This window comes from Prunus dulcis, chromosome 2, assembly GCF_902201215.1.
Source record: "Prunus dulcis chromosome 2, ALMONDv2, whole genome shotgun sequence".
Classification (NCBI taxonomy): domain Eukaryota; kingdom Viridiplantae; phylum Streptophyta; class Magnoliopsida; order Rosales; family Rosaceae; genus Prunus; species Prunus dulcis.
The window spans coordinates 17,413,997-17,435,128 of record NC_047651.1 but is presented as its reverse complement, the minus strand read 5'-3'; the positions used below and the strand labels follow the sequence as shown (position 1 = coordinate 17,435,128).

General features: G+C 36.1%; 2 protein-coding genes across 3 annotated transcripts; both read left to right on the top strand.

The window, feature by feature from the left end:
• Window positions 1-10,081: 10,081 nt before the first annotated feature.
• LOC117620157 (beta-amylase 2, chloroplastic-like) lies at window positions 10,082-14,374 on the top strand. The gene is made up of 9 exons (XM_034350288.1): window positions 10,082-10,614; window positions 10,701-10,778; window positions 11,230-11,433; window positions 12,257-12,451; window positions 12,660-12,824; window positions 13,028-13,288; window positions 13,364-13,582; window positions 13,751-13,970; window positions 14,100-14,374. The coding sequence occupies exons 1-9, from the start codon at window positions 10,345-10,347 to the stop codon at window positions 14,120-14,122; spliced, it is 1,635 nt and encodes a 544-aa protein (XP_034206179.1). The 5' UTR covers window positions 10,082-10,344; the 3' UTR covers window positions 14,123-14,374.
• Window positions 14,375-14,890: 516 nt separating this feature from the next.
• Window positions 14,891-21,128, top strand: LOC117619723 (beta-amylase 7-like). Of its 2 annotated transcripts, XM_034349732.1 has the most exons (11): window positions 14,891-15,313; window positions 15,709-16,350; window positions 16,675-16,950; window positions 17,681-17,758; window positions 17,966-18,169; window positions 18,492-18,686; window positions 18,915-19,079; window positions 19,196-19,456; window positions 19,765-19,983; window positions 20,222-20,441; window positions 20,723-21,128. In XM_034349732.1, exons 2-11 carry the CDS (start codon window positions 15,895-15,897, stop codon window positions 20,755-20,757), a joined length of 2,109 nt encoding a protein of 702 aa, XP_034205623.1. In that variant the 5' UTR covers window positions 14,891-15,313; window positions 15,709-15,894; the 3' UTR covers window positions 20,758-21,128. The 2 variants fall into 2 exon arrangements, with proteins under 2 accessions (XP_034205623.1, XP_034205624.1); XM_034349733.1 differs by lacking the exon at window positions 14,891-15,313 and having other exon boundaries at window positions 16,198-16,350; window positions 16,644-16,950.
• Window positions 21,129-21,132: the final 4 nt, after the last annotated feature.

Genomic DNA, 21,132 nt, shown 5'->3' with positions numbered 1-21,132 from the left:
AATTATACAAGAATCTTGGTCTCTTTTTTTTCGAAGTAAATTATTAATAAAAAGTTAAAAACAACGTGGTAGTTCTTCTGGGATTCTCCTCTCTCTTATTTCATTGAAACAAAAACAGTAATTTACATAATTACAAACTAAATGTCGAACAGCAACATCACTTTATGTGGTGTTGCCACGTGCTGTTACCAATTAACTTACGCAAACAAAATGTAATTTACATTTTAAAGAGAGCATGATGATTTTCCTGTAGTACAACAATATCAATTATAACACATCTTGAGCGTAAAATGTTATTATTAATGAATGTACACGGAAGTAGAATTTGGGTAAATTCGTAACATCATGTGATATAACGTCTCACCTAATAACCAATAATTTTTCCTAAAAGTATGTGCTCTCTTGATAAGTTAGAATTTTCATCTTTAATATTGAAAGAGATCTAAAGAAAATTGAAACTACATAAACGTGAACTAGGTTAGTTAATTATTACAGTGAACCCGTACGTATTAATAAAATAATCAAATCTCTTACTCTCATGAATTAAAAAGAAAAAGAAAAAGGAATTTTTGGATATGCATGTTAATTAAACTAGACAAGAAAGCTGGAGCGAAGCCAAAGACAAGATGGAGTTACTGCTTTCGGACCATACGCATCAATGATGAATGGGCATCTGATTTAGACTGTTGCCAAACTTGCACCGATACACGTGATCAAATTTATATCCACTGAATTTTATGTCAGTCAAATTTATTACTAATTGCTAATTACAATTATTCCGACCAGCGTGCTGCTGCTGTTTCCATGCGTACTTCATACTGTGTCACCCCAAATAAATTTTTTTTTGGCTTATTATCACAAAACATCCCTGAGGTTTACGAAACTATCAGATTGCATCCTTAATGTTTTTTTGTGTCACTTATGGTCCTCAAGGTTAGTATGTGCAATCACAAATGGTCCCTGCCGTTAGGTTCTGTCAAAAACTCTGTTAGTTTGCTATCGTGGCATACATATATATCACAAAACATCCCTGAGGTTTACACACTTATCACAAATGGTCCTTACGAATTTTTTTAAAAAAAATTTAAAATTCATAAAATTTTGGTTTTCTTTTTAAAATTATTTATAAATGAAAAAACAATTTATAGAAGGATTTTAATCTTGAGGACCATTTATGAACCCTAAACCTTTAGTTTTTTTTTTCATTTTTAAATTTTATGAATTTTAAATTATTTTTAAAAAACTTCATTAGTTTGTTGATGTGGCATATATATGGAGCCCACATCTACAATAATATAGTGTCACATGTATTTAAAATTTAATATATATTTTAAAATAATTATAATTCATAAAATTTTAAAAAGAAAACAAAAATTTTATGAATTTTAAATTAAAAAAATTTCGTAAGGACCATTTGTGATAGGTGTGTGAACCTTAAGGATGTTTTGTGATATACATATATGCCACGTCAGCAAACTAACGGAGTTTTTGACGGAACCTAACGGCAGGGACCATTTGTGATCATGCATGCTAACTTTGAGGATCACGAATGACAAAAAAAAACATTAAGGATGCAATCTGATAGTTTCGTAAACCTTAGGGACGTTTTGTGATAATAAGCCTTTTTTTTTTTAGTCGAACCCAAATAAACTAAGCTTGGTAAATTTTAGTTGATAATAATTTTGATGCTTTTATTTTGGAAACTGTTTCACAAAATATATTTAAGACTTATTTGAGAACCTATTTTTTTGTTTTGATTTTTCACTAATCTCTATAAATAATTTTGAGTCTTTTACTAATTAAATTTTATTCTAGTTACATTTCTATTCTCTCTGTCAAAAAATTCTCTAAATACGAATATCCTGTCCTCATTTGATCAAAAGAAAAAAAAAAAAAAACTTCTGTAATTTTAAACTTTCTCAAACATTATATATATTGGTTTTTTTTATTTATCACAAATGGTCCTTGAGGTTTACTAAATTATCATCTTTCGTCCCTAATATTTTGTTGTGACACTAATGGTCCTTAAAGTTACTCTCCACACATCAAAATGGTCCATACCGTTAGCTTCCATCAAATTTTTCTGTTAAATTGCTAACGTGGTACATGTGTGGAGCCCACACATCTAATCAAGGACGGATCCAGGAATTTCCCTTGCAGGGGTCAACGTTTAAAAGGAATTTTTCCTGAAAGATCAGTTTGTGTAAATGTGTGATCCTTAGGTTGACATGGACCCTTTTGTAGATATGCTCGTCTAAGTTTGTCTTAAATGTTGGATGTTAATATCACAATCCAACATTTGAGGTCCAAGTCTAGGGTATGCAGGAAGATTAGCCAATACATCTTGCAACTCACTTTCTTTCGAACTACCCATAACATCTCTTCAACTCGAACTACCCACATTATCTGAACTAGAAGTAGTTGATGGGAACTTTCTCTTAAAATATCGTTCCATAAACTGTATTGGTAGAAATAATCAATAAAGCATGAACAACCAATGCAATCCAACAATTGAATGAAAAAAATTAATCCAATTTGCCAAGAAGATACAAGCGTACGAACTAACAAATACAATCTATTAAAAAATCCCTAATTTATTCAAACTAACCAAAATAAAATCCCAACAACTAAGAAAACAAAAACATATAAGAATCTTCATTAATTAATAAACACAAAAACTAATCCAATTTACCAAGATATAATCTAAGCATATAGAACCTAATAAAAACCCCTAATTATTAATACTAACTAACCAAAATAAAAACCCAACAAAAAAATTAATCAAGAGAAACAAAAACATATAAGAATATTTACTAATTAATTAAAGCATAAATAGATTAAAATTTAGGATAACATAATTTCAAATTTAGGGACAGTATCCAACTTTGAAATCGAATCGAATTTTGGGGTATTTTGCTGTTGCTACCACCATTATGAGGATATCACCACCGTCGGATTGGGTGAAGGTTGGTTAATAGGATTTGGGGATTTAGGGTTTGACATATGAAGAAATGAGCTAAAACTCATTTGGGAGAGGGGAGGAAGTTTGCTGCTATGCTTTTGCGCCTTTGTTAAAACAGAGGCTGTTCTATAATATATATATTTTTAAATCTGAGCCAAAACAACGTTGTTTTAGCCAGATTTTAAAAATTAAAAATTAAAAAAAAAGTTTTGTGGACGTCGTTTTGACGTCGACAAAAAAAAGAAAAGAAGAAGCGTTGTGCAAGCAGCGCTGTGCGCTGAGGAGAAAACAGAAGAGCAGCTCTTTGAGGACTTTCATCGAGCAATTTGCGGGGGTCAATTTTCTCCCCTCTAATGGCAAATTCCAGAGTTGCAAGGGTCACTTGGCCACCCTTGCTCCTCTATGGATCCGTCCTTGCATCCAATGGTATAGAGCCACATGATTTTAAATATAATATAATATTTTAAAACTCAGATTTAAAACTTAAAATTCATAAATAAATAAAAATTAAAAGCAACTTAAATCTTTTTATATATTTTTAAATATTTTTGCCACTTCATCAATTTAACAGAAAATTTGACAGAAGCTAACGACATGGACCATTTTGATGTGTGGAGGCTAACCTTAAGGACCATTAGAGCAACTCCGCCCATTTGCCCCTTGCCATAGCAAGGGAGGGCTAGAGCAGACACTATTCACTTGAATAGCGGTTGCCCTTGCAAATAGTATTGTGTGTTTCCACCCGTTGCCATGATAAATGGCAATTACTATTCATTTTTTTATTTTTTCACAATTTTTTTTTTACCTCAATAAGTAATTTCAATAATATTTTCGGATAAGATTTTTGGGTTCCTATATGTCAATACTATTCATATCTCATAATCGGATAAAATTTTCGGTTTCAAATTTCAAATTTTAGGATAAGATATCATGCTCCATGCCCCTCCATTTTCAATAGAATAAGCCATAATATGATAGAGAAAAATAAAACTTGAAAGTGAAAAAAAATATTGAGTAGAAAGTGAATAATAGTAGAAGGAGAAGAAAATGTATGAGGATTTGGTGTTAAAAGTGAAGAGTATTTGTTGGTATTTATAGAAGAAAAAAAATTCAGTATTTTTTTTAAAAAAATTTGATTTTTTTCATTTTTTTAATTGCACAAAAATTAACTGCCCTTGGATTGGATAAAAAAATCTGATCGGAGAGCCCAGAGTGCGACACGTGAACTGTAGCGGCACTGTAGCTCGCTGACATCAGCACCAAAACTCAGGCTGGAGCTCGGGCCAGACTTGTCCTCGGGCCAGCCCAGGTTGCTGGGTCCCACCTTGCGCCCAGGCTTCAATTTGTTGCTGGAAATAGCTTTATGGCCCAAACCCCCCCCAGACAGAGGCTTGGGCTCCTCGCTGAAGTTGCTCTTTGTGTAACAAAAAAGCGTTAGGGACGAAAGATGATAATTTTATAAACCTCAAATACTATTTGTGATTATAAATTTTTTTTTTTAAAAAAAAACCTATTTTTTATTATTGAATTTGAATAGCCTATCTAGATCATCAGCTTTTAAAAACACAATCCGACAGTTGGTCATTAATAATGCTACTGAGAGCCGTCACAGCATGTGGTCCTTGATTTTGAAATTATAAATCAACAAAAGTTGGTAAATATTTTCCTCTATTGGTGCATAAAGTAGGTGGAAATCTTCAAATATACTACGGCTCTAGCATTTTTGAAGCAATAAATAAAGGTAATCATCCAGTTTTGTAGAGTGTAGAGATTTTTATTATTAAAAAAAAAAGAAAAAGAAAAGAGATATATGTTGAAATTATGAAATCTGTCCATGCATGCAAAAAGTTTTGTGTCTGAAATCATGCAAGGATAACATGGTAGCATCAGTGAAATTGTAAAATGATTAACAAATTTCATGCGTGTAAATTACTAATGAAACTACGTAGTAGTAGGTACATGAATTTGGATTTTGTTGACCATTGTTTTACCATATTCAGCAGACTAGCCAAATGTACTTTTATAACATATTTGACTGAGAAATTCCTTCAGAAAAATCACTCCAACAAACTAGCTATCTACAAGTTTATTTTTAATCTTGTCAACAGTTGATAGCCAAATGTGGTTTGCTAGGAGTGAGAAAACAACCTTTTGAAAAATACTTGAATGCGAGAGTCACAACATCACATAGTGTTACTATTTATAAATAGATCGACTTTGGATCGAATGTACCTCAATCCAACAAATTCATTTATAATCGGATTATTGAATTTGGATCGTATTCAGACTATTGAATTGCACCTATCAATCCATATTCGTTAAGCATCGAATTCGGATCGGATCGAATTATTATCATATTTATTTTTTAATGTGAAAAAAAAAAATCAAAATTTCATTAGTAGCCTTGTCCTTTATTGTATTTATCTATTTTTTGTTATTAATTTTTGCTATTTTATTATAAAAATTAGTTTTTAAGTGTATTCTTAGTGCATATAAAACTAAAATTTACTCATTTATACATATAAAATATTAATATAAAGCATAGAAAAACTAAATTATGCTTCATATTAAGTCGGATCGGATCAACTATAATTTATATCCAGATCTATTTATAATAGGATTATCGAATTCGAATTATCGGATTGAGAAGTCCAATCCATCTCCTATATTGCAGTAGATTCGAATTAAAATTTGATCCATTAACAGATGTATCCGTATTATTTTATGTCAAATCTGACCAAAGTTAGCCAGCATTGATGCAAATGCTCTTACAGTTTCTATAAAATCACTTATTAAAAATATTATAAACATTCTTGTATGTATTTAAAACCCAATACACATTATAACTCATAAAAAAAAGCATTGCATTTTTTTACAACTCACATAGATTTGAACCAACCCACATATTTCCCTCCCTGTTATATTTACGATCTGCTATGTCTCCCACCAGTACCACACCCCACTAGCTTACCCCACATCTTTATATATCCAATTAGCTCCCAACACTACATGTACTCTCTCTCTCTCTCTCTCTCTCTCTCTCTCTCTCTCTCTCTCTCTCTCTCTCTCTCTTCATATAATCCACTACATCATGCTTTGCACCCACCTGTTTGGCTCTTCCTCACCTCGACCAGACGAACCCACCACCAATCTCGTTTCTTCAAACCCTCCACAAACCCTAGAAAGCTAGACAAACCAATGGAACCAAAACGATAACCCATTTAAAACCCACTTGAGGGGATGCTTGAGTTGATTGAAATTGCATATATTTGTCCACTGCTATATGATGTGATAAAATTAGGGCATCTTTCATTCATTTATTTGCCACTGTCCAGTGTCCACTAGTACATTATTGATATTCACGTTTGACGTTGTCCCTGGCCCTCCCCTTACGGCCTTCACGTTTTGTTTGGTGTCAATGACAATGCATGGTACGTAAATTCAACTATACATAGGGAAATCGGCAGATCGCTGAATTTAATGTTTTAATTGCTCTTCAATTTCCTATGGTCCCATACAGAAAACCATATCTCTATATGAACACTTAATAAAAGGGCATTGAGTTGTCTTTCTCATCTGCACTTCTCTAAAAATAAAAAATAATTATGATGTGGATTGATTCATTGAGTGGTCACTTCCTTGCTATTATAGAAAGTTTGATATATACGGTCATATGTTCAAACTTATGCTTGTGGTAAAATCCTCGAACTTTCGATGCGGTTAAACTGCGAATTTTCTTGAGTACACCTATGTGCTAAGTACATAGGCAGTATTCATTGTTGGATTAGTTTTAAAAGCAGTCAACAATTATTATCTAACAACTGTTTAATGGTGGATACTGTCTATGTACTTAGTAAAATCCGTTAAACTATAATAAATCTAAAAGCTCAGCCAAGTCCATACAAATGAAAACAAATATATATATATATATATATATGTCAAATACTTCCAACTGAGTTTGGTTAGGGATTTGGGGTACGTAGGGTAGGGGCCGGATACTTCACTTATATTTTTGTGTGTGTATTTATAATATAACTACTCTAGCTAAAGCTTTACACTTTAGACACAAACACAATTTCGATTATAAGCACAATCTTTATAAAGAAACTCGTCGGTTAGTAGATAAGTAGATTAGCTTGAATTTATTCGGTTTAGATTTGAGTTTAGTAGGAATTTAAAACACAATTAGGGCTGTGTGTGTCATCCTTGCTTATTTTTCCTCCTCCTTTCTTTCTATGTCAAATCAATGTATGTTGAAATCAAGTTTTTTCGCTATGTTGAAAGCTGGCGTCTGGAGAATCTCAAGGACAAGGGAAAATCTTACATGAGGGAAAATTTTCAGATACGATAGAAGAAATTGTCTCACCCCTACTATTGGCTACACATGACTTTTAGTACGTACCATGCAATACTGTTTAATTAGTGTTAATATAACAGTAATTAAAGATGATAATTAACTTCAATTTAATCGGTTTAGGTTTGATTTTAGTAGGAATTTAAAACACAATTAGGTTTGTGTGTCATCCTTGCTTCTTTTTCCTCTTCTTTCGTTTTATGTCAAATCAATGTAGGATAAAGGGGAAATCTCAGTTATATTAGGGAAATTTTCGGATACGAGAGAAGAAACCGCTTCACCCCTACTATCGACAAATATTCCATCGTTAGTACGTAAGGCATGACTTTTGTTTCCAAACAATTTCTACAGTCCCTTTTTAATTATAATGTACTCTCTTACTGTTTTAAATCAAAGATCTATCCGTTGTTAAGGAGAATATTGTTTAATTAGCATCATTTTTCTAATATATCAGTAATTAAAGATGATTAGAGAGCAGTAATCACATGCCAATAATTACATAAATCCAAATGAATAGTGTACTATACCATTTTTTCCCCCTTCCTTTTTCAAATCCTCCCCATGTGTACTTGTTTTGAGTTTTGACTTTTATGCCCAAATTATGGGAAGAGGGCAAACAAAATATGCCCGAAATCAGTCAGGCTCTGAGGTGAAAAGTGTCTTTGGATTTTTGCCTTGGGGTAGCCATTATTTTAAAGAGCGGTACCGTTTCTTGGGGTGCTTCGGTCGTCTTCATCCTCTGGTTTTGCCTTTTGCTATGGGTTTGTTCTGTTTGTTTTCAGAGAAAAAAAACCATAAAATCAGAAGCATTCACGGGCTTGGAAAGAAGGGTTCTGTCGTACTATTGAGATGGTATTCCCTGCGTTTTGTATTGTTGTTTGAAGGCGCATGGTTTTTTGTGGTCCAATAATCCAACGTCAACGCAAAATTGTTTGTTAATTAATTACAGCATAGTAACTTTTGTAAAGATACCTTTGGGAACATGTTGGGATAAATCTAACCTTGAATTTCGCAGATATTTTGGTCTTCTGTGAGCAATTTGCTTCCGGACAAGGCAAAAATGAAGTCTCCCTTTCAAATGTCGTTTAAACCCCAAGAGGAAATTGTTTTTAGGGATTATGACGAGAAATTAAATTGATGTGTGAATTATGTACGTTGATTGATTTGAAAGTAAATTTTGTAAAGATACCTTTTGGAACATGTTGGAATAAATCTAACCTTGAATTTCGCAGATATTTTGTTCTTCTGCGAGCAATTGCTTCCAAACAAGGGAATAAAGAATTCTCCCTTTCAAATTTTGTTTAAACTCCATGAGGAATTTTTTTTTTTTTTCAGAACTACGACAAGAAATTAAAGTTGATGTGTGAATTATGTACGTTGATTGATTTGAAAGTTTAAGAACTAAAACAAGGGCTTTAAAAAAGTTTAGGAACCACTTGTTCATACATTTTCTTTCATTACTCTTCCTCTCTTCCTTATCCCTCCTTTTCTCCAGCAGATTTAAAAATTAAAATAAAAAACAAAATGATGAACCCTTGTTTACATGTTTTCATATTTGAATCTTATTTTAATGTAATCTCATAATGAAAAATTTATTTATCTTCGCCCTCATTACCTATTCCTCTACCCAAGGCTCATTTTTCCCCCTCCATGGCCCACCCTCTGCTACTCCTCATACCATGGTCCAATATTCATGACAGAAAAATATTTGCACGTCACATGAATAATAATATTATTGTGTTATCTCTAATTAATTACGTATTTTTATATATATATATATATTTTTATAAACAAAGTATCATAAATTTTAGATAAAATTCATTGACTTGAATCTGGCCTCGAATGACAACCAGCTCAGCCATATTAATGCATGCACCATGCAACTTATAATAAAGATTATATTGAAGAAAATAGGACAAAATTATTAATGTGGGATGCGTTACAAACTTTAAAGGAAGCCATCGGCCCTGTAACCCTGTTTTTAATTTATTTATGTCTTCAATTCGATGATCACAACATTTCTTCTACTCGATAATCTCGTGACGTTGAATTCTGTGCCTCACGTGCTTTATCCAGAAATAAATATATGAAATTTGGAAATTACATAATTATTTGCATCGATGCCACACCACATGGAACTTAATCATTTGCCTTCTTTTTTAATTGGGCAGGTCCACACTTTTTAGCTACAGCCTGCATAGGGGTGGGCTACGTAAAGAAGATATTGGGGGAAGGGTCCATTTTCTTTTACCAAAAATAGAAGGGTCCCATTTTCATGACTTTACCAATTTGGTTTATATCATCAAATTCCAAACAGCATCATTTGATTTGGGCCCTTGGCAATGGGCTGTTGTCAACTTGTATTGGGCTGACCTTTGCAGATTAATAAAGACATTGTGGGCCAATTTTTAGGACGACTATGTCTACTCATTTGGAAGGAAAATAAAAAGAGAGCGGAAGAAAAGAAATGTATGAAGCATGCAATGAGATGGGAGGGGGTGTCGTCCAAATTGGGTCGGAGGGAGGGGAACCGCGCCAACCACTGAGGCGACAGTAAAGATCCCAGGTTCAAATCTCCATATACCAAAAGAGAAAAATAGAATATGGTGGGTGTTGTAAGTCATTGGGTGTCTACAATAAATAACATGGTGTGCATAGAATTACACAAATAACTATTTGAGCCCGCCCATGACGAGCTGGATCAATCGGGCCGAGCCCACATCTAATAACCATCTTTAACGATTTGTTTACGTGTACGATGGAAGATGGTCTGTCACACTCCTTCCGTCACCGGTGATTATTACTGTTAAAAAGGTGATCTCCGTATCTTAGAGCTGAAATAACTGTATCTTGGATCCATAAACCCCATCACAGGTTCTCTCCCCGCCACTCCACCTGTTTGGTTCCGGAGAAAACTGTGGAAAATGAAAAGGAAAATCCACTTTCCACACCGACTCCTTAGTCCCCTTAAAAAGTGTTCTACAGAGAAGTAGTGGTGTTGCAGGTACTGAGATACGGAGAATAAAAAATGGCACAATTGTCAGCCCAAGTATTGAATAGCCTGAGGCCACGGACGCCCAGTGCTTGTAGCTCAACGACAATGGCTTCGTTGTGGTATGGAACACAGACCCCGATAGCTTCTGTGAAAGTCTCTCCCGGATTTTGGGGCTCGGCGGAGTTCAATTCGTGCCGTTTGAGCGTTTTGGGGAGTGATCGGTCTCGGAATTTCTCCGTGGTGAGGGACAGTGCAGAGAGAAGTGAGGGGGGTGTTGCTATGGAGACTGTTGGTGACAATCAGGTGAGGAAAGTTAGAGGGATAGGGTTAAATGCAGTGATAAATATAAAGTTAAAAACTTTTTGAAGTTTTTTCTGGTTTATTGATAGGTTGAAGATTCACCAGGAAAATTGGAGGAGCGTGATTTTACCGGCACACCTTATGTTCCTATCTATGTGATGTTACCAGTGAGTTTTTGATGCACTCTTTGCTGACTTATTGTGGTTATCTTTTGCTTATGTGCATTTTCAAGTTTTTAACCGTCAATCAAGAACATTGATCAAGTGAAACAATATATGTATATGTGATCCTAATTAACAAGTTAAACCATATTTTTGTCGGGTTTCAGTCGTTCAAATATATTCTTATTGGGTTTCAATCGTTATCGAGATTATTGATTAAGTGAAATCATGTTTGAATGTGTAATCTTGATTAACAATCTTGCTATTAGAGTGTCTGTATAGCAACACAATGGTACTCATGTATGTACTTTTAATCCTGTTCCCGTTCAAAATCATATGGGCCTCATTCACAACATCACTTTTAAATTTGTATTTATTTGTTCATAATCTTCTGCATGATACTATCTTATTACAAGTCATGACTAAATGCAGTTGTTCTTATGTTTCATGGTGGCAGTTGGGTGTCATCAATATGAACTGTGAGCTAGTTGAGCCAGAAGTTCTATTAAATCAACTAAAAGTACTGAAGTCAGTTGGTGTTGATGGTGTTATGGTTGATTGCTGGTGGGGAATAGTAGAGGCACACAATCCGCAGGGATACAATTGGAGTGGTTATAAGAGACTTTTCCAGATTGTGCGTGATCTTAACCTCAAGTTACAGGTGAGTGGTATAGAATTGTACCAGCATTTTTTTTTTTTTAATTTTAAAACTTCGGGTGTGCATTTCAATATGCCTTTGCTTCTTATGTTTCTTGTTTCCTTTTGGAAGTCATTACAGTGCACTAAAGGATGAAAACAGTACTTCTTAAATATTGAATGGGTCTTTAAATAAAATTCCGGTAAAGATTCCAAATTTCCAGTTTACACAAATGTTAACCTGAAATAATCTCACAATTTTGGTTTGTTTTATAGAACTGATACTGTTTAGCACCGTAGCAGAGGAAATGGTTCTGGAAGTGTCACATATGTTTCTGACTTGGTGTGCTTTTAGTTGCTTCAGGATATCCATTTGTTACTGAATAGGTTAAGTCCTATGATTTTTTGAAATTAAATTAAGCGAATTAAACTTCATCATACTACTTATCCTGAAGGTTATAAACATACATTCATTACAATGGTCCAGAAACATAAAATTATTTCCTTTAGATCATGTTGGAAACATTCTTAGAGCCAACATTTGTCAGTCTCTCAGTCAAGATACTTATTCTGAAACAGTTGAAAAAGCTTTGATTTATACAGATAATTCATCATTTTGTACTAAAACTAGCCTTTTGATTAGTTTTCATTAGCAAATGGTTGGTTACTGTCCTTGGTAGGTAGCATTAAAAGCAAATATATCAGTAGTTCTCTTTTTGTATAATAGTTTGTGAGACTGCTTATCTGTTAAATCTCATTTTATATAGGGTATATCTTTTCTGCTCTATAGTTTTCCTCTGAGGATGAATGTCAGATACGGTTCATTGTCTAACTCTATATTGCTATAGGTTGTGATGTCATTCCATGAATGTGGAGGCAATGTTGGGGATGATGTACATATCCCACTTCCTCACTGGGTGACAGAAATTGGTCAAAAAAATCCTGATATATATTTTACTGATAAAGAGGGGAAACGCAACAATGAATGCCTTACATGGGGAATTGATAAGGTGCGGGTTTTAAGAGGCCGGACTGCTGTTGAGGTATAGCATTCTAGAACTACTAAATTATGCTTTTTTTTTTTTTTTCCTTCTGTTTTTATGGAATGTCATTGCTCTATCTATATATGTCTTGTAGGCTATGGGAATTATAACTTATCTTTTCCCACATTCTTTTTAAGACATTTTTGGCTTGATGCAGAACTCAAAATCTGAGCTTCTATTTTGTTATTTTATAATGAAACTGATGCAGGTTTACTTCGACTACATGAGGAGCTTCAGAGTCGAATTTGATGAATTTTTTGAGGGAGGAATAATCTCGGAGATTGAAGTTGGACTAGGTCCATGTGGGGAGCTACGCTATCCTTCTTATCCTGAAAATCATGGATGGAAATATCCTGGTATTGGTGAATTCCAGGTAAATTAAAATGGTGACCATTCTACTTTTCACTTTCCATTACTGGGAGACTGATAAGGTCTTGGCATGCATGATAATTAGTCAAAGATTATGTTAATAGCCCTTCGTTCATCTTGGTTATGACCTTTAAGCCTAGCACGTTTAATTTATCATTTCTATCTAAACTGTGCAACAGTTCTCTGATTCGACCTTGTTCAGTGCAGTGTTATGATCGATACTTGATGAAGAATCTGAAGGAGGCTGCAGAAGCAAGGGGCCACTCCTTCTGGGCCAGAGCACCGGATAATACAGGTTCTTATAATTCCCAACCACATGAAACAGGGTTTTTCCGTGACGGAGGTGATTATGATAGCTACTATGGCAGATTCTTCCTCAACTGGTACTCCCGTTTTTTGGTTGATCATGGTGATCGTGTACTTGCTCTGGCCAATTTAGCTTTCGAAGGCACTTGCATTGCTGCAAAGGTGAGTCACTTTCTTGGAGATTAGTTCTTCACATGTTTTCTTTTCGTGGAGTTGCTTTATTTGATATATGAGCAGGTATCAGGTATTCACTGGTGGTACAAGACTGCCAGCCATCCTGCTGAGTTAACCGCTGGATTTTACAATCCCTGCAACCGTGATGGGTATGCTCCAATTGCAGCAATGTTGAAAAAGCATGAGGCTGCCCTGAATTTCACGTGTGTTGAAATGCGTACATTAGACCAGCACGAGGGCTTTCCAGAAGCACTGGCAGACCCTGAGGGATTAGTTTGGCAGGTAGCTAGCACAGATTTAATTTCTTTCTTGCTTGGTTCTGGTTTTTATATTTGAAATTTAACCAAGTTTCTGTGTCAGTTTGTGTATACTTCTGTACAGAAATGTTGTTTGTAAAGCATTTTTGTTTATTTGATGTTTTTTTTTTTTTTTTTTCCTTTTTGTGGTCAGGTGCTGAATGCTGCTTGGGATGCTAACATTCCAGTTGCCAGTGAGAATGCTCTTACATGCCATGACAGAGAAGGCTACAACAAGATATTGGCAAATGCTAAGCCCCAAAATGATCCAGATGGCAGGCATTTATCAGCGTTTACCTACCTCAGATTAAGCCCTGTTCTCTTGGAGGGGCATAACTTCATGGAATTTGAACGATTTGTCAAGAAAATGCATGGTAACAGAACACACATAGTCTAGTGTTTTCTTTCTTTCTTTATTTTTTGCTTTTGGCCTGATCTCATTCTGCAGGGTTTTGAAATAATGATTTATCCATGCCTCACTTCTAAAATAATTGCAAACGCAGGAGAGGCCGCATCGGAATCCTGACCTTTAGATTAACTCAAATAAATGAAAGGGATTTGGAGACACGGGACCTCGAGTGCATGGATGTTTCTCTTAACTACTTGTGCTAAAGCCTCTTGCTAAGTCCAGAGCAGTTTTAAACTGTATAGTAAGGAATAAAATGAATATATAGCATTCTACAAGTTTGTGTTGGTCACAAACTGATCAAACTGTGGTTACAAACTTGGTTCTTTTCCTTATCCTAAATTATCATTATTTTAGAACGTCATTTATCTACAGTTGATAATCGTCTATTCAAAAATGATATATTTTAACGTTGCACAATGCACAACAATTTTCCTTATCCTAAATTATCATTATTTTAGAACGTCATTTATCTACAGTTGATAATCGTCTATTCAAAAATGATATATTTTAACGTTGCACAATGCACAACAATACCCGTCAATGTTAGAGTTAACGTTGTGGAATGCATGCTCAACATGTCGACGATAACAACGGTCCATCTAAAACGTTATAATTAACAACTAATAATTATAATTATTTTAATTCCTAATCAATGGAAAAAAAAAAAAAAAAAAACGACTCATAATTGTTCATCCACGTGGTCACATTACCGTTCACCTTCACACAACATTTCACTTTCACAACAGTTTTACAACTACCTGGCGCCCAAAAAACACAGTTCACGTGATTGCACCATCAGGATACACTCAAATCTCGTGTTCCGGATCTCTCATGCCCACGCTCTGAGCAGGTGCGACACGTGTCACTCCACACGCTCAACCCGTGAAACGCATGCCCTTCACATCACTCGCTCATACACACACGCCTCGTTCGTGCCAAACAAACCCCCAAACACACGCTCACACGCGTGACAACCCCTAAGCCCCCTTCCTCGCATGCTCGCACGCTTCTCCTTCTCCAATCCCTCTCCCGCCCGACCCGACCCGCCGACCCCCTCAGTCTTCCTCGTCGGAGCCCCGCCTTATCCCCCTAAAAGACGCCGTACTCCAGTTCCGGTCGCCGGAAAACTCGGGCACGATTCCCGGTGAATCAGTTCTGGAAATGGAAGAGAAGATGGATCGGTGAAATGAATGGTGGCGTCAGCTTTGACTGAGGACGAGAAGGTGGAATTCGAGGGAAAAATGGAGCCTTTCGGCCAATGTGGAGTCGATTTTGCGAGACTTCGGTGTTCCGAGCTGGTTTGAGAAGGTAATTTAGCTCAGGACTCGGAAATTTTTTTGCTTTTTGGCTACCTTTGGCTACTGAGAAAGTTGTTTCCGAGAAAATTTCAGAGCTTTCTCCTTTGTGAGCATATGTGCGTCGAAAGTAATACCAATGAGGAATGAAGTCTTATAATTTCTGTCTGTTATTTTGCTTTGGTTTTTCATGGAAGTCAACTCATTTAAGCCAGATAGGTGTAACCAATTTACTTTAGTATGTTCTGTCTCTGTAATTTTAACTAAAGTAGAATTATTCTTGTTCATTTGAACCTCCAACTGTTCTGTCTCTGTCTCTGTTCCCCTCCCCCACTCCCTCCTTTGGGCGGTATGTTGGTTTTAATTAATATGAGATATGGCTAATTTTGAAGTTCCAATTTTTGACAGAAAATTCTAAATTAGCGTGGAACTCAGAATCAGTAGGATGATTTCTGCATTGTTTGGAACAATTTAATCCTTCCAGTGGTTGTGTTGGAAATTAAGCAGTTATGGTTTCTACATTCATGATAGAAGGATCAAGAAACTAGGATAATCAGGGGGTCAAAAGTGTAGGATTAAGGGAATAAGGAGAATATGGCTACGGATATCCAGAAGTTAATTGGAACAAGTGAAGAAGATGAGGATGAAGAAATGGAGATGGACGTGAAAGAAGAGGGCGATGACGATGATGAAGAAGATGGTGAGAAGCATGGTGATGCCACCTCTATGATTGCGGGGGTTGATGGAGGAATGCCAACAAGAAGTAGTAATAATAACCGGTTTCAGCAGCACCATCAAATTCAAGAACAAGTGGGGACCCCAGGAGGGGGAGGAGTCAGGAGGTGTAGACCGATAGAGGAGAAGGAGAGAACCAAGTTAAGAGAGCGGCAGCGCAGGGCGATCACTGCAAGGATCTTAGCAGGGCTACGGAGGCATGGAAATTATAATCTTAGAGTTAGGGCTGATATCAATGATGTAATTGCGGCTTTGGCTAGGGAAGCTGGCTGGGTTGTTCTTCCAGATGGAACAACGTTTCCTGCAAAATCTCAGGTACTTGTCTCTCAGGGAAGAAGCTTGTTTATGCTGTTTTGAAAATTTTTGCAGAGAGAGAGAGAGAGAGAGAGAGAGAGAAAGAGAGAGAACCACTGCATCAACGAATTCAGAACTATTAGGTGATTTAGGTGATTTTTATTGTCATACTTGATGGTTGAAATGTTCCTTATGTGGTTCATGTATTGGCTCATCTTAGATCATGAATGCATGTTAGGTTTTGACCTCCTTAATATAGCTGTGGAGGACATTTGGTGCATCCTATTGTGATTCTCATTTCTAACAAATTTCAGAATGGGAATGCTTTCTATTCCACTTTTACAGGGCCCAAGGCCTGCTGGTGTCAATTCTGCGGCAGTATCTTCCCAAATGGTGTCTCCACAAACTCCTGCTTCCCTTAAAGGAGTTACTTCTGGCTATCGGAGCTCTGGGGAGCTTAATGCTTGTAACATGAAAGGTGTTTTTATTCCTAGTTCATCACCTTATGATCTCCCCTCAAGTGCTCGGTCTCAAAATTCATCCATTGTGGGAGATGGAGGAGGTCAAACAGATAGTCATCCTCTTATTGGTGGTTCCATGGATAATGTTGGTGACAAACAGGTACTATGACTAGAGCTATGCTACAACCCACAGCTACAAAAGAAAACGATATCATAAAAATCTTTTACTTCATAATGTGACACATTATGTGTCTTGCCATCAAGCGTGGTGATATGTGTGTGACACATTCAGGGGACAAGTGTGAGTGAATTGTGTGCAATCTATATGAGTAGCCACGTTACAAAGTAAAAGAATTATGTAAAGTTCTGTACGCATAGCATTTTCCTTATGACTAAGTTGTTCAAAATTCAATCTCCTAAAACGAAGTTGTTTAGACTTTAATGGTTATATCTCTTGGTAAGCTGTTGTCAAATTCTAGTATATGGTCATTCTTTGTATCATCTTGGTTGATTTTGCTATCACATATAAGGCGATAGATAGCCTATTTAACACTAGCCTTTATTAGAAGATGCATGGAGGCATGGCTAGTCTCTGGTAGCCTGTTGGAGTTGTGCTACATACACAACCCAGCAGGTCCTGGGTTCAAGACTGACAGGTGTTTCTCTAAACCAATGTATGGAGACATGACTCTGCAGCAAATAATGGATGTATACCTTCTTCATTAATGATTATAACTGCATTGAATTTACTAGTACCCCATAAATAGTGAAATTCTGTCTCATATAGCTCATTTAAATTTCTAGTAATAATCATTATTTGAATGTTAAGTTGTTGCTTCCTTGTTGGGCAGTGTCACATCCTTAAACGCACTTTGAATTCTTTCTTGTAGATTGTTGACATACCCCTGAAGTTACCAGAACGTGATTACTCCAACACCTCATGCATTCCTGTTTATGTGATGCTACCTGTGAGTTGTGCAATTTTACTTTATTATTTTGCTATCTAAGTTATCATTTTTCTTTTCTAGTTTTTCATTACCATGCTTTTCTACTCAATATCCTGCATTAGAGGTTGCCATGTCAAGGAGTGCAAGACTTATATGATAGATATGGTTGTTTTTAAATTTTAGTCTCTGATATTTATGGTTATATCGTGTCATATCTTTTGGTGGCAGCTAGGTGTCATTAATATGAAGTGTGAGATGGTTGATCCAGATGGTCTACTAAAGCAGCTAAGGATATTGAAATCAGTTAACGTTGATGGTGTTATGGTTGATTGCTGGTGGGGAATAGTAGAAGGACATGCTCCAGGGGAGTATAACTGGAATGGATACAAGAGGCTCTTTCAGATGGTGTGCGAGCTTAAGCTGAAGCTGCAGGTCAGTTTTATATGGACGTGTTTTTTCACTTGCAGAATCTTTTCCTCGTAATGGTCATGTAAACATGTGCGGTTAATAGTTGCTATCTTCGTGGTCATCTGTATCTTTTCCATAGTTTTCCTATAATTATTGGCAAACGTCTGAGACTTTGTCTGTACAATGTGGGAATCAAGGAACTTACTCCCCTTTATTGTACTGTGGATTCGCTCACTATTAACCATTACTGTAAAGTGTGGAGATAGTTTATTCATTTAGACATGGTTCTTTGGTTAGTTCTTCTGAAAATTTATTCCGGGTCTGATGGGCAACTTCCCTGTTTCAGGTTGTGATGTCATTTCATGAATGTGGAGGCAATGTTGGTGACGATGTATGTATTCCACTGCCCCATTGGGTAGCTGAAATTGGTAGAAGCAACCCTGACATATTTTTCACTGATAGAGAGGGAAGACGTAATCCTGAATGCCTTTCATGGGGAATTGACAAGGAGCGAGTTTTAAGAGGCCGAACAGCTGTTGAGGTATTACATTCAGATATGATAAGTCAGTCATTAATCTTTCTGTTTGTATTTGGTGTTGAACCCGGTAGTGATCAACTGTGTACATCTATTGATCTATAGACTTGGTTGTGTGTGGAAAATTTCATTACTGCCATATACAGATGGCAGTAATTCTATATTAGTGAACCATGTTTTGAAGGGTAGTCCTATGTAGGCAGCGCCATAATGCTAATGTTTTAACTAATATAGGTGTACTTTGACTGCATGAGAAGCTTCCGTGTAGAGTTTGACGAGTACTTTAAAAATGGTAATATCTCCATGATTCAAGTTGGACTAGGTCCGTGTGGGGAATTACGATACCCATCTTGTCCTGTAAAGCATGGTTGGAGATATCCCGGCATTGGTGAATTTCAGGTAACTTTATGAAATATTATCTGTTTATCAAGTGAATGAGTCTGTCGATTGCTGCAGAATTGGAGCACTGCATTTGCAAGTTGCGTTCTTCACTCTGAACATTTAAAAACATGCAGTGTTATGACCTGTATTTGCTGAAAAGTCTAAGGAAGGCGGCAGAAGCAAGGGGACACTCCTTCTGGGGTAGAGGTCCAGATAATGCAGGTTCTTATAATTCCCGGCCACATGAAACCGGTTTCTTTTGCGATGGGGGTGATTATGATAGCTACTATGGCAGGTTCTTCCTTAATTGGTACTCTCGAGTTTTAGTTGATCATGGTGATCGTGTGCTTTCTCTAGCAAAGTTAGCTTTCGATGGCACCTGCATTGCTGCAAAGGTGAGTTAGCTTCCATGATTTTGAACATAAATGAAAGATGAATTTTTGATATCTGATATTTTAAAGTAAAAAAATGACAATTATGCTCTTTTCCTTGAAAATGCGGACAAAGCATTCAACGCATTCGAAGAATACCTTTAATTTCAAGTTCTTATCAACATATGAAGAATGTTATGCATGTTCTTCATGCCTAATGTCGTTAAGTTTTGAAAGTGTTTTTTCCCCTTTTGGGAGTTGGGGTGGAAATGAGAAGTTATTTGGTTAGTTATGAATTGATCAGTCAGTTTGCTATTTTAATTGTTAAGCAGCTATCAGGTCTTCACTGGTGGTACAAGACAGCCAGTCATGCAGCTGAATTGGCTGCAGGCTTCTATAATCCATGCAATCGAGATGGTTATGCTGCAATTGTGACAATGCTAAAGAAGCATGAAGCTACTTTAAACTTAGCGTGCACTGAATTGCACATGTTAGACCAGCATGAAGACTTCCAAGAGGCACTGGGAGATTCTGAGGGTTTATTCTGGCAAGTAAGCATCAAATTTATCTGCAACCTTGCGGTTAACTCTAAATATCACGATTCCAATCCGAGATGCAACAATTGTCTTAGTTATCATTTCATCGGCAGACAGGGACTCTTTGAATATAAGAAGTCTGTCTGTTTTGGAAATTACCCGGACTCATTGTGAAAGAAATACCCTCGATTGAACAATATGCATGTTCGTGGTGGAAATCTTTGGCACTTAAAATTATAATATACTGTTTCAGGTGCTGAATGCTGCATGGGATGTTTGCGTACCAGTTTCTAGTGAGAATGCTCTTCCTTGTCATGATCATGTCAGCTACAAGAAGATATTGGATAGTGCCAAACCCTTGACTGATCCGGATGGAAGGCATTTGTCATCTTTTACCTACCTTAGGCTCAGCCCACTTCTCATGGAAAGACACAACTTCATGGAATTTGAACGATTTATTAAGAGAATGCATGGTAAGGAACTTTTTTTGGGGTCAAATCATAGCAATGCATTATTCTATGATTTAGCTTGATGCATTCATGATCTAGTAATGGCAAATAACAATATCCCTGTTCCACATTGGAGAACAAAAATAAATCAGAATCAAAACAGTTCACATAATTGTAAAAACTTTTAATGTTGGGAGAACATAATAAAATAAAAATAAACAAAAAGAATCAGAATTAGTTTACATAATTGTTGCTGTCCTTTTGATGAATACGGTTATGAGTTGTAGCTTTGAATTTCGCTGCAGGGGAAGCCGTTGGCCTCCAAGTATATAGCAACTAGAATGAGGTCTCTCCGGATGGTGTTTTATTAATTGCTGTTGAAGGAAGAGGTTTGTCCAGATAGCGTATTATCTTCTTCTTTCTCAGAAAAAAAAGGAAACATTTTATCCCCAAAAAATGTTGTGCCCATTATTCTAGATGAGGTATTAGTATTAGTCAGTTACCTATACTAGTTGATAGGACAGTGGCTAACAACGAGATTGAACTTTTTTGTAGTCGAACACCGACCATGATTCATATGTAAAAGTGATTTAAATGTAAAATCCCTCGTAGTCTTTTAGAAAGCATTGCTAGCAGAACTTGCATTTTTCTACCAAATTACAGTTTTCAATGTGTTCTCTTGAGTATATAAGCGTACACTGATTTACTCAAGATT